This window comes from Ochlerotatus camptorhynchus, unplaced genomic scaffold, assembly GCF_037179485.1.
Source record: "Ochlerotatus camptorhynchus isolate MF236.1 unplaced genomic scaffold, CSIRO-AGI_Acam_v1.1 ptg000015l, whole genome shotgun sequence".
Lineage (NCBI taxonomy): Eukaryota > Metazoa > Arthropoda > Insecta > Diptera > Culicidae > Ochlerotatus > Ochlerotatus camptorhynchus.
Genome location: NW_027040507.1, coordinates 4,052,946 through 4,066,102, shown reverse-complemented (window position 1 = coordinate 4,066,102; position 13,157 = coordinate 4,052,946). Strand labels below are relative to the sequence as shown.

Sequence of the window (13,157 nt, the reverse complement as noted above, 5' to 3'; positions counted from 1 at the left end):
TTGTGAGGAACAATAATTTAGAAATATAATGTTTTCTTACGTTTGTGAGGGTTTCCGATTTGTAAGCCGGATCTTCGTAACGGTATTCAGAGACGTAATCTTTCTGTATATTTTTAGTGAATTAGGAAAATTAGGTTTAAGCTAGGTTAATTCAATTATTTTTACCTCAACTTCCTCGATGATTATCGAATTATAGAGCGGACTCAATGTGCAGTTGTACGTATAACAATTAAATCCTCCTGCGTATAGCAATGTTTCGTTTCAATGTTAGTTATTTTCATTATTTCATTATTGTGTGAGTAAACTGCCTACCGTACGCTAAGCCACTAGTTTAAGTAGTTTTAAGGTAATTGTATGCGCTATTTTAGGTAAATTAAACAGTAAATTGTAGTTTTTAAAGACGCGTGTTACACTATTGTCAGCTTTCTTCCACAATGATCTGCACTTTCTTCTTTCACCGCCGAATTGACAGCTCCGTATGGACATTATGCCTCTGTCAGCTCCAACGCGGCGCCGCTGCATCCATGAGATATATTAGTAGGTGTGGCGTCGCACGAAGGGTGCACGCAACAATATGTATAATAAATTATGAGCACATCATAAAACTATACAAGCGTAACCATGAATACAAATAATGCCCCTGTTCATAGTTGGTCATACAAGTGTATCCGCAGCCTTTATATGATAGTACATTGACCGTTGAATAAGATGATAAAAATAAGCCTTTTCATTTCAAATTTATCGATCGACAGCAAAATGGTAAAGTCTACATATGGTCGCCCAAGAAACATTGCTAGATTTATCGTGATTTTAAAGCATTCTACAAGTCTAAATCATGGTCTACTTACAGAACTCTCATAAACCAAAGTTGTTACTTGGGCGTTCTATGTGTTTTGGATACGATGTATGTTTGAAAATGGTTCCTGAGATGCCTGTAAAAATTTAAGTCGCAAGTATTTCTCATATTTTTCAACTTCGAAGCTCTACCCAAAATACATTTCTCAGCCGAGAAGGCTGCAAATTTGAATTTCCCAGTAAAACTAAATACAAATTATGGGGAAAATAACAAACGATCCCCACACCAAAAAAAAAAATTCGGTTCCATTTTCATGAACTAAAAAAAAAAACTTGCCATCCCATGAAATGACAATACTGATTCATGATTTCGTGATTGAAATTCTTGATTTCATAATGCAGCGGATTCATGACCGCTACAAGTATTAACCTTGTGTTTAGTTTGTATTTTGTGCGTGGGTTTTTTTTTTCAATGTTTGTTTTCAAGATGAATAGAAATAATTTCATGTTTTAGGATTAATTAAATATTTGTATCGTAAGCCACATTGCAAACCTTCTTCTTCCCTTTTCCCATCCAAAAAATTGTAAATCTGCACTAACCTCGAGACAACCGCAAGTACTCGGTCCAGTTCCTTTAACTTTAAATATAAGACAGTAATAATGTATAACGGAAAGGCTTACTTGGCTCTGTAAAGTTTATTCTATTGAGCCTGTACATATAAAGTAATTATTAAAAAAAAATGTGTTTACCGCACTACATAGATATCTCTTATACGCTGTTTGTCTTCCATCTTATACAAGTACTGATAGTCTAGTGGTCAAAGTATGGTTCGTGGTTTGAATCCAGTCTGATGCTTTAATTTATTTAGTTTTTGACATATTTTGGTTTAAAAGCTAAAAGTTAAATTCATGAATTTAGTTTATGATTTCAACTTGGATTCAACGTTACGCAAACATAGCTCATGATGTCAAGAATATTGTTCATGATGTATTTTCATAACATGAAAATACGTTATGTTCATGAAATCATGAGTGATTTTTCTCATTTTGGAGATTGAATTTGTTCCCGTGTATTTGCTCTCGACCCACTTCAATGTGCTCCACGATTCCTAATATGATTGGAATCTTGGGCACACCATTGCACTTGTTGTTTAGACCTCGTGTGATTTGTCGTGTCACTTCAAGGGATAAGGTCATGTCAGAAATTGGCAATTTCCTAGAGGTCACACGGAACATGTCCGGATGTGGCCAATGTAGTCCTGAGCACTTGATTCGACTACCATTGAATTTGCTTCTGGATTTTCGTGTAATTTGATGTTTCCGTCAAATCAAATAGTTTCCACTTCCCCGAGGGCATCCGGAACATGTTCTGATGTGGCCAAAACTGGTACTCGAAATAGCTGCAATTAAACTTTATTTTTAATTCTCATGAGCCAAACTTGGCCAAATCGCTTATTTTGGCATTCTCAACAAATGCCTTTTTTTCATTTTACTCTAAAGTGCCTAGATCCTCTACAACCCTGGATTTCCGAGATTTTTAATATTTTCAACTTTCAGAAGAGATTACTCCACAACCAAATAAGATATTCGTGATATTAGAACGTCAATTTAAAGGTTTTTATTGAAGTTCCACGTAGATGTATTCAAATTTGGTTTTTGTTATAGTAACTACAGTAAACAGACTGATTACCGGCAGGTTTTAAAATTGTCAAAAAGTTGCCTGTTTTTACCATGGGCGGGTTTTTTTTTTCTTAATATTTTGGGCTCGTTTTTTACCACACTATGGAAAACTCTTCTACTAGATATGTTTCCAAGAATAAATGATTTGGACAAATAGTTTTTGAGATATGACCAGATGAGTGAGAGGTAGTTTTGAGCTTTTCTAGTGGAAAATCAATGCTATTTAATATTTTTAATTTTTTCTTGAATTCCTTCACGCCGATGGCTTTATAATATTGTATTGTTATTTTTCACATGTTCTGGGCAGCTTTCTCACTATACGAAATCATAACTAGCTCATTTATTTAATTCTGTCTGTTGCGGCAAGTTTCTTGGATACCCGAAATCAATTGAATAAAGTGAATTTAAACATGTAGTACCTAAAACCATACTTACCTTGAATTGTATAACACATACACGTAATAGCACTCACTCTCAATCATACACGCAATCTCGCTCATCCACACAAGAAGTGTAACCGATAGGAGAAATAAAGTTCAGTTGTTCAGTGACCAGTAAACAGAGAACACTTTCCTTTGCGAATCCGAAAACCAACTATCCCGTCGTAAACTATCGGTGTGACTTGCCACGCGAAACGGCAAGTAGTGTCCCGAACATTTTTTGGTGCCGAAACCCGGGAATGAACCTGATTCGCGTTATGTCGTTGTGAAGTGTCCAAGACACAGATTTCGTCGGAGTGGATCCAACAAACTTGGTGTTCAAGACACGAAAACAGTGCGCTAAAGTGTGCCCACGGCATAGAAAGTGAATAAAATTTGCTACTAATAGTGCACACGGGGAAGGTTCCTATAACCGCTATTGTTCTACATCACATTGTGTAGTAGCAACCACGTTGCTAATTAATTGTTCGTCACGTTGAACCGTCAACGGTGGTGATAGTCTGATCCGCGTCATTTCGCAAGTGAACATCGTTGTCGCCGATATAGTGTCCAAGATACAGATACCATCGGGCCGGTCCGAGTCAATTTAGTGTCCAAGACACGAAAAAGTATGCCCACGGCATAGGCAAGGTTCCAGAAACCACTATTGTTCTAGGTCGCATGTTGTAGTAGCAAATACGTTGCTAATTAATTGATCGTGGCCCTCTTTAAACCGTCCACGACGGTGCCTAATTGATCCGAATCAATTCACGTGTGAACTTTTCGTTTTTTTTGGGGTGTCCAAGACACAAATCCCACCGGATCGATAGAAAGTGTCTAAGATACGAAAAAAAGTGTGTTGAACTGTGCCCGTGGCATGAAAAGTGAACAAAAATACTGCTAGTGCCCACACAGGATACACCATATTGTAGTAAATATCTCTTTGCAACCACGTTGCTGATTTATTTTCCATTATCACAGGGTGAATAGACCTACGACGATTATTGTTAGTGCGCTTTCTACTAGGGATATCGCTCCCGAACAAAAAGAATAGTTTGCTGCCGCGTAGTGAAAATTGGAAACTTGCTGATCGTCACTCGATTGGTTGGTGGTGGTTGGTGCTGATCGCCGCATTGATCGTCGTCGCCTGGAGCTGATAGCTGGTACCGATCATCCTTGCTGGTACCGGTGTAGTCGGAAGGGGTCAATCTTCGTCCGTAGATTGGTTCGGAGGAACACGGATTATCAGTTGGTATCATCATAGTCGTCGACACGGCGCGTAAGAGGCGTTACGAGGTAAATTCTTTCCTTTTCTCGGGGTAACCAACACGATGGCGCCGTCGAAGCGGATCAGTAAGGCGACCAAAATGAAATGCCTGTACCGTCGGCGTGCAAATATTTTAAATTCGGCAGGGCTGATCCAGACGTTTGACGTTGAGTACGTCGTGGATCAGGCCAATCAACTTCCAATTCGTATCCAACATTTGGACGAATTGTGGCGGGAATTTGAGGGAGTACAAAATGAAATCGAAGATCTTGAAGACGCAGACGACGAGTTCAGTGATGAGAGACGGACATTTCAAAGTCTTTATTACACCCTGAAGGCATCGTTGACAACCAAGGTACCCCCTCCGTGTATTCCGTCGTCGTCTAGAAATCCTCCGATCCCCGTTGCTCAGTCTGTGCCAAATCTCCGTCTTCCAGAAATCAAACTCAAAGAATTTTCCGGCAAGTTTGATGAATGGGAGTCATTCAGCGATCTTTTCATCTCACTGATTCATTCAAACCAGCAGCTAACCATGGTGCAGAAGCTGCATTATCTGCGTGCATCGCTCACTGGCGAGGCTGCACGCATGATTGCTCCCCTCGATATCACAGCAAACAATTATTCGGTAGCATGGAAGCTACTGAAAGACCGATTTGAGAACAAGCCGATGTTAATCAAGCGTCACATGACTGGCTTGCTTTCAATTTCTCAACTTAAAAGAGAGTCTGCTAGTGAACTTCTAGATTTGGCAGATGAGTTTGACCGCCATGTTCAACTTTTGGATAAGCTTGAGGGAGTTGAAGAGCATTGGAACTCGTTCTTGGTGGAACGACTCAGTAGTTGTCTAGATCCCATCTCTCTTCGCGAATGGGAAACACAATTCTCGGGCGAAGTTAGACCAACATATCAACGTGTCGTCGATTTCATCCACAAGCGATTCCGAATCTTACAAACCCTTATGCTCTCCCAACCTAGCGCTGGCTTGCAGCCCGAATGCAAGTCGAAGCTACGTGTTTCTGCTGTTCACGTAAGCTCATCGAACACTGTAGTGTGCGCCTGCTGTCAGCAGCAACATTTGCTGTTTCAGTGCGGCAAATTCCAGTCCCTCACTCCTCACGAACGGTTCGATCTCATCAAAAGGAACGGCCTCTGCATCAACTGCATGAAAGGGGCCCATCTAGCGAAGGACTGTACCAGTGGCGGATGCAAAACCTGCGCGAAGAAACACCATACGATGTTACATTTATCACCTTCGACCACAATGGGCAACCGTCTACAACATCCGGTGCAACTAAATTCCTTCGCTGAATCGAATCGTTCGCAAAATCAACAGTCGCAACTCGGTTCGGTACAAAGCTCTCGGTCGGTTGAGCTTTCGAACGCCTCACCACTCGTGTCGTCGTTTCGCGAATTATCGTCCGCTTTCGGTTACGAACCTCCCTCTTCGTCGGTAGTCTCGTTCGATTCAAATTTACCTCCTAATGCCTGTCAAAGTGCTGAAGTGATCCACAAACAGAACACAAATGCCGTGCTGCTTTCTACTGCCGTGATCAAGGTCCTGGATGGGGACAATAAATACCAATACGCTCGTGCGCTCTTGGATAGTGGATCCCAGCCCAGCTTCATCTCCGAAGCACTGTGTCAAAGGCTCAACTTGAAGCGGACAAAGCTCAATTCTCCAGTCAGCGGTATCGGACAGTCTATGGTTAACGTACGCTACGGTGTAACCATGTCGATTGCCTCTCGCTTTGGTACCTTCACATCCAATCTTGACTGCTTGGTTTTACCGAAGCTCACCGTTGCACTACCCAGTTGCAGCATCGACGTAACACGCTGGCGGATTCCAAGGCACCTACCACTTGCCGATCCGCAGTTCAACATTAGCCAAGGGGTTGATGTCATCATCGGCGCTGAACTTTTCTACTTGCTTCTGGAAAACCAGCAGATCAGTCTAGATGCTGGCTATCCAATCCTCCAAAAAACCGTTCTCGGTTTCGTCGTCTGTGGTAAAGTCACGGAACAAGCTACCACAGAGGTAGTTGTGCAGTCTAGTCATCTCTGTACCGATGAGTCACTCGATTCCCAGTTGGAAAGGTTCTGGGAAATTGAGAATCTTGATAGTGAAAAGGCATTCACTCCAGACGAGCAGTTCTGTGAGGAACATTTCCAGCAAACCATTTCGAGGGACGAGAATGGTCGATACGTCGTTCACCTTCCGTTGCGGAAAGAATTGGTTTCGCTAATCGGGGACTCGTATACTCCTGCACTTCGTCGATTGCTGTCGATGGAGAAGAAGTTCGCCGTTGATGAAAACTTTCATGAAGAATACAGCAACGTTATGGAGGAGTACCAGAAGTTGGGCCACATGGAGGTAAATTCGCGCGCGTTATCCGGCCCACAGTTTTTCCTCCCCCACCACGCCATCCATCGCCCAGAGAGCACAACAACGAAGACTCGGGTTGTACCGATAGATACCAGCCCTTTTTGAGCACGCCGTCATCACCAAGAGGGTAGTTGTGTCCGAGATGTCCCGCTTGTTCGACCCCATCGGTCTGCTCGGGCCTGTCGTACTGTATGCCAAAATGTTTGTGCAAACACTCTGGGCGGAACACTTGCCATGGGATACGGAGCTCTCTACCGAATTGCAAGAATGGTGGATGACTTATCGAACTGACATCCAGCAGCTATCGATCCTACAAGTTCCGAGAAGGATTCTTGCAAACACTTCTCGTCAATATTCTCTTCACTGCTTCTGCGACGCTTCAACGAAAGGTTACGGGTGCTGTGTCTACGTCGTTTCGCCAGACGAAACGGGAGAGCTCCATAGTCACATTCTTACCTCGAAGTCTCGTGTTGCACCACTGCGTGGACAATCTATTCCACGGCTGGAGCTTTGTGCTGCGCTACTTGGAAGTCAGCTCGTGGACTCTTTACATAGGACTACCGAATTTACGGCGTCAACGACAATGTGGACCGACAGCACAATCGTTCTACACTGGCTAAAGTCGAGATCCAACATCTGGAAAGTTTTCGTTTCCAATCGGGTGGCTGAGGTTCAACGACTTACAAAGGCATTCGAGTGGAGACATGTTTCCACGGACTTAAACCCGGCCGACCGGATTTCGCGAGGTACCCTGGCAAGTCAGATCGCGAAAGACGATCTATGGTGGCATGGTCCCAAATTCCTGCGATACCCGAAGGAGCAATGGCCAGAATCAATATTCCCGACGCCAGATGATCAATTCGTCAACGAGGAGGCTCGTCGTGTCGTCGCATTACATATCAACACAGTAGATCAAGAGCTCTTCGACCGATATTCAGAGCTCGCCAACCTGCTGAAAGGTATTGCCCACTGCTACAGGTTTTACCACAACTGCAAGCGGCCAAAGGAGCAGCGCTCAACTGGATCACTGTCGCGTGATGAATGTGATCATGCACTGAAGGTTCTAGCTCGTCTCGCTCAACGTTCCTCCTTTTCGGCAGAAGTCAAGATATACACTCTCCAGAAGAATTCCCCGACGCCACCGAATCTTGGACCAAAGTCCCCTCTTCGAAAGATGAACCTTTTCATGGACGAATTCGGGTTGCTACGAATCGATGGTCGTTTACGCTACTCGAACGCACCATTCGACACCCGATTTCCGATCTTGCTACCGTCCGACCACAAACTGAGCTTGATGATCGTGCGAGCAATACACCTCAAAACATTGCACGGTGGACCTTCACTTCTGCTTGCTACAGTACGTCAACGATTCTGGCCACTCCGGGGTCGTGATCTAGCTCGTGCAGTAGTTCGTCAATGCGTCACTTGCTTTCGGTGTCATCCTAAGCTGTCAACTCAAATCATGGCACCGTTGCCGGAAGTACGCACTACACCAGCACGACCGTTCTTTTATTCGGGAATGGATTACTGTGGGCCGTTTCTCGTTCGTCCGCTGAATGGGAGGGGTGTGTCGGTGAAAATGTACGTTTCGCTTTTCGTCTGTCTGGTGGTGAAGGCCGTGCACATCGAAATCGTCGCTGATTTATCCGCCGCGTCGTGTATCTTCGCCGTGAAGCGCATCGTCGCGCGGCGCGGACGTATAGTGGAGCTACATTGCGATAATGCGACCGCTTTCGTCGGGGCGGATCGTGAGCTCATCGCGTCGCGTAAAGAGTTCCTGCAGCAGTTCAAGGGCGACGAATGGCGAAACCATTGCTTGGACAACGGGATCAAGTTCCAGTTCATCCCCGCCCGCTCGCCACACTTCGGTGGCATTTGGGAGGCGGGAATCAAATCATTCAAATACCATTTCCGTCGCATCATGGGACTGAAAGCATTCTCGGTGGATCAGTTCCACACAGTCGTCACGCAAGTTGAAGCAGTGCTCAATTCTCGCCCCCTATCACCGCTCACTGCTTCTCCCGATGATCTGGCGGCTCTGACGCCAGGACATTTCCTGGTCGGGGAACCACTCGTCGCAATCCCGGAACCAGATCTGAACCACATCAATCCTGGACGGCTCAGTCGCCTACAGGATATGAAGAAAACGCTGCAGGACCTTTGGACTCGTTGGTCACGTGACTATGTGAGTCAGCTTCACCAACGGACGAAGTGGAGAAAGCAACAAACCGATCTACGACCAGGTCAACTAGTCCTTCTGAAGGAGAATACGCCACCACTCCACTGACCTTTGGGGCGTATCGTCGAGACCATTCCGGGCAAAGACGGCCGAGTTCGGGTGGTTGTCGTAAAGACTGCGGGCGGCCGCTACAAGCGAGCCGTGACTGAAGTGTCGGTTCTTCCAACCGAGCAGGACGAAGAAGCTACAACGAACGACCAAGTTATCTGTTGAAACTGGACGTTGTCAACGGGGGCCGGCATGTTGCGGCAAGTTTCTTGGATACCCGAAATCAATTGAATAAAGTGAATTTAAACATGTAGTACCTAAAACCATACTTACCTTGAATTGTATAACACATACACGTAATAGCACTCACTCTCAATCATACACGCAATCTCGCTCATCCACACAAGAAGTGTAACCGATAGGAGAAATAAAGTTCAGTTGTTCAGTGACCAGTAAACAGAGAACACTTTCCTTTGCGAATCCGAAAACCAACTATCCCGTCGTAAACTATCGGTGTGACTTGCCACGCGAAACGGCAAGTAGTGTCCCGAACACTGTCCATAATTTAATTTTGGTCCAAAAAGTGAAAAATATGTTCCTATGGGATACAGCCAAAAAGTTGTGAAATTAGATAGATTAGCAGGTACATATATAAAATTTCAGTTGTGGATGACAGCTGCTCCTTAAATAATACCCCTTAATTTATTATATTAGATACAAACTAACGAGCAAGAACTTTTTTTTATTATAGTTCTAAAGAAAAATAAACGTTGAACATTTATTTTTCATTTGAATACACACTGCTCATTCATGAACTTAACTGTCATGTTCTTCTTCTACGCATTTGATAAATTCAAGATCCACAAAAAAACATGAATTGAGCATTAAACCAAATAAAAAAAAACTAAATAGGGAACAGATTATCCTCCTGACCCTTCAAATAAATTTGTATCATCAAATTAAAATCATGAGTACTGAAAAGATTTATAGATGCTCTGAAAACAGCGTTTATTTTTTTTATTTTTTTTAAACGTACAATTTCGTACTTTGGTTGGGATACTTTAATTCGAAAATATGATTCCAGCAGGGAAAGGTTTAAATTTGCCGTGACTAAATTCTCTGGGAAAACCAAAAAAATCTAAACCGGTCAGCAGACTCGATTCCAATTACGATAAACGAGATTTTCAGGAAGCATCATTTCACTACATCTGATACAAGCACTACTAGAAAGCACTCACTTAATATGATACTCAATGAATACTATGTGTAGGTCAATCGTAAAATACTAGTTAGGACGAAATAGCCACCGAAAAGAGCAATCGAAAATCTACTGCAAAATTTAAAAAAAAAACACTTCTCTAGACGAACATGTTGAAAAGGGCCAATGCGCCAAACATAAATAATGACTTTGATCTTCACGTCGTCTAAATCTTGCGTTCCCTAACAGGATCGACTTCCCAGTAGGTGGATTACTCAGCGCCATTTTTTCTCACCAGCCCATTATGCATAATAATTCATTGACACATGAAAGATATGTTTCGGCGAAATAAGAGCAAAACCAAACAGACAGCTCAGGCCGGCCACCACAGCAGCAGCAGCAGCAGCAGCAGAAGCCGTGCTATATGGCGTTGTGGCAATTGTGAACGACCGCTGGTGGAGACAGCCGCGTTCGATGAACCAACATCATACACAATATGTGTGATCGGCAGCTCGGTGTTCAACCGACGCCGACGATGACGATGCCATGTTCGACGTTTTTCCTGTCTCTCTGCCCCTGTGTATATGTTTGTTAAAATCGTCATAAATTATGAAAATGTTATAATTTATATCTTTTCGATTAATTCTATTTAAAAAGTTCTCTCGCTTTTTTTGCACATAGCGCACTCTTATACTGAATCGGATAGCCTCCAATATCATCGTCGTCATCATCATCGAGGAAGGAGGGCTTCATCAAAAGATTTATACTCAGCTTTTCATTTTTTTTTCTCTCTCTGTTGCGGTACTGTCTCCCCTGTGCCGCCACCGTCCTTGTTTCGGAACTGGCTCAATGTGATTTCAAAATTTTATACACACATATTGATTGGAGATTATTGGACCCGATACTCTCATACATAACACGAGATGCATTGACAAAGAGCATTAAATCATTGGAGGAATGACGAAAATGGAAGAATTATTGCCATAAATTAACGAAAAGGGATTTTCGTCGGAGAGGAGCTGCAGGGGAAGAGTGTCGCCTCCTGGCTTTATGGGATCGAGTTGCGAGGAGAGAGAATGATATTGTTTGATAGTGAACATATATTTCGTTTGAATTATGGCTATTGCTAAACTATTTTGGGAATTGCAAATCTCTTTATCACATCATTTCGGTCGACGTGACCAATTTTGCAGTGAAAGTGGGAAGGGTAATGATTAACGACCGTGTGAATGGATTTTGATATTTTTTACGTCCGCTATAAGTGAAAGCTAATCGAAAAACGGAATCCATCATTTTGTGGGAACACCGCGTTGTTCAGAATGAGGGACATATTCGACAAGGACAAAACAATGGTGATCAAATTGCTGATAAAATCATCAGCTTTTAAAAACATGGCAGAGCAGATGGTGGACTTTGAAACATTCTAAATAGCTTCATGTTTTTCCATCGATCGAGTGTGTTTATTCTTCATTTAGCAATTCATACATACGTCACTCAGAAATAAATCAGGCTATATGAAAGCCATATATTGAATTAGTGCATGCTTCCTGCGATTGATATACTGCCTATTTATGCTCGGCTTTTATCAACCATATATTATTTCTAAACACGCAACCTCCGATGCTTGCTCGACTATGCGTCCCACAGCCTACGGGAGCAGCTGAGAAAAGCATATAGTATTCCGAAACCCGCTACCGGTGATTTATATGAAGATATTAATGTCCCGAAAAACGATTTGATAGATGACTGTCAATAAAATGCATACAATTCATCAACCGAAAGCACATGTGGCCGTCATTTCGCCTCACTCACTCTCTTTCTCGGTTGGTTGTATTGGCTTTATGCTGCTACTGCTGCTGCTGCTGCAGTGCATACATGTTCATTCTCGTGAGCACCGGGGCTCCGGCAATGGCAACATACAATAGTAATAGCTAAAACTAACACACAATGTGCCATTTATTGTCGGTATTATTATTTATTGCAATTAAAGCTGTCAGTGCAGCTTCGGGTGCTTTATGGCTAATGCAAGCCGGCAAACGACGAACCTTACTCGTCGGGAGGACGCGCTGCCAAAGCATCCTACGCCAATGTGCCAATGCCGAGAGTGGTTGTTCTGTTGCTGACGCAGCCGTAGCGAGGGGCTTTGTTTGATTGAGGTGTCGTTTTCAAAATCCATCAATACTGGATATCGCTATCCACCGGAGCAGTTGTGGTCATTTTTCATTCCGGTCAACTCGAGTGAGAGGTATCGGTTGAGGGGCAAGCAGTAGGGTGGTCTTGATCTATTTAACGTGTTGTTAACGCAGAGTCAAAATGTTCAAGTAATTTCAATAAAATTATCAAAATAATGCAGTATGCAGTATTTGAACAACACGGAAATATTAGGATAGAAGACAGCATCTTTGACATGACAAATATAAAACACGAAAAATCATAAATATATTTAAAGATTGTTTCTCAAATTTTTTAAATTTTATCAATATTTAGATCAAGTAAACAATAAAAGAATCATAATAGTAATAAATGAACATTAAAAGTTTTCGATTTCCTGATCATTGTAATAAAATAATTTTAAGTAGGTCGAAGATAATCTTTAAATGCATCATTAGAACAAATACGTATTAAGGACGAACACAATTATAGTAGGACAAGTATTAGACCCCTGTGTCAAAATAATTCTGGAGGCCGATTACCTCAAGCAGTTAGTTATATGAAATCTACACACTTAATTTTATTTGCCGAATCTCGGACATTTTTGCCAAAATTTGCACAGTCAAGCTCCCAGTAAACATGTTTTGCCGAGATCTCAGCAAAAGTGACGTATCGTTACTGAGTCTTGGAATATGATTTGCTGAGATCTCAGTAAAACTTATTACCGAGTAATTGGCTAATAAAACAAAGTATGAAGTGTGGATTTTATATACACACCCGATCATAAGTTTAAGGACACCCCCAAAAAAACATGACAAATTAGTTATGTTCATATCTCTGTCATGTTATGTCCAATTTTCGTTCTCTTTAGATCATTTGAAAGGTATTGAGTGGAACTTTCATCGTAGGCAAATTGTTCAATATAATTTTCAAATTTTGTGTGCTAAAAGTTCACCCAAAGTTACAGTATTTTTCAAAATTTACTCTGAAGAATCGTGACTGATTTTCTCAGAATTGGGTAGGCCAAATTTTGAAAT

The 13,157-nt window shown here is 42.4% G+C and overlaps 2 protein-coding genes across 2 annotated transcripts; both read left to right on the top strand.

The window, feature by feature from the left end:
• Window positions 1-4,225: 4,225 nt before the first annotated feature.
• LOC135701780 (uncharacterized) lies at window positions 4,226-6,632 on the top strand. The gene is made up of 2 exons (XM_065222715.1): window positions 4,226-6,532; window positions 6,597-6,632. The coding sequence occupies exons 1-2, from the start codon at window positions 4,226-4,228 to the stop codon at window positions 6,630-6,632; spliced, it is 2,343 nt and encodes a 780-aa protein (XP_065078787.1).
• A 495-nt stretch (window positions 6,633-7,127) lies between these two features.
• On the top strand, window positions 7,128-8,831 carry LOC135701774 (uncharacterized). Its single transcript, XM_065222712.1, has one exon. It carries the CDS (start codon window positions 7,128-7,130, stop codon window positions 8,829-8,831), a length of 1,704 nt encoding a protein of 567 aa, XP_065078784.1.
• The last annotated feature ends 4,326 nt before the right edge of the window (window positions 8,832-13,157 follow it).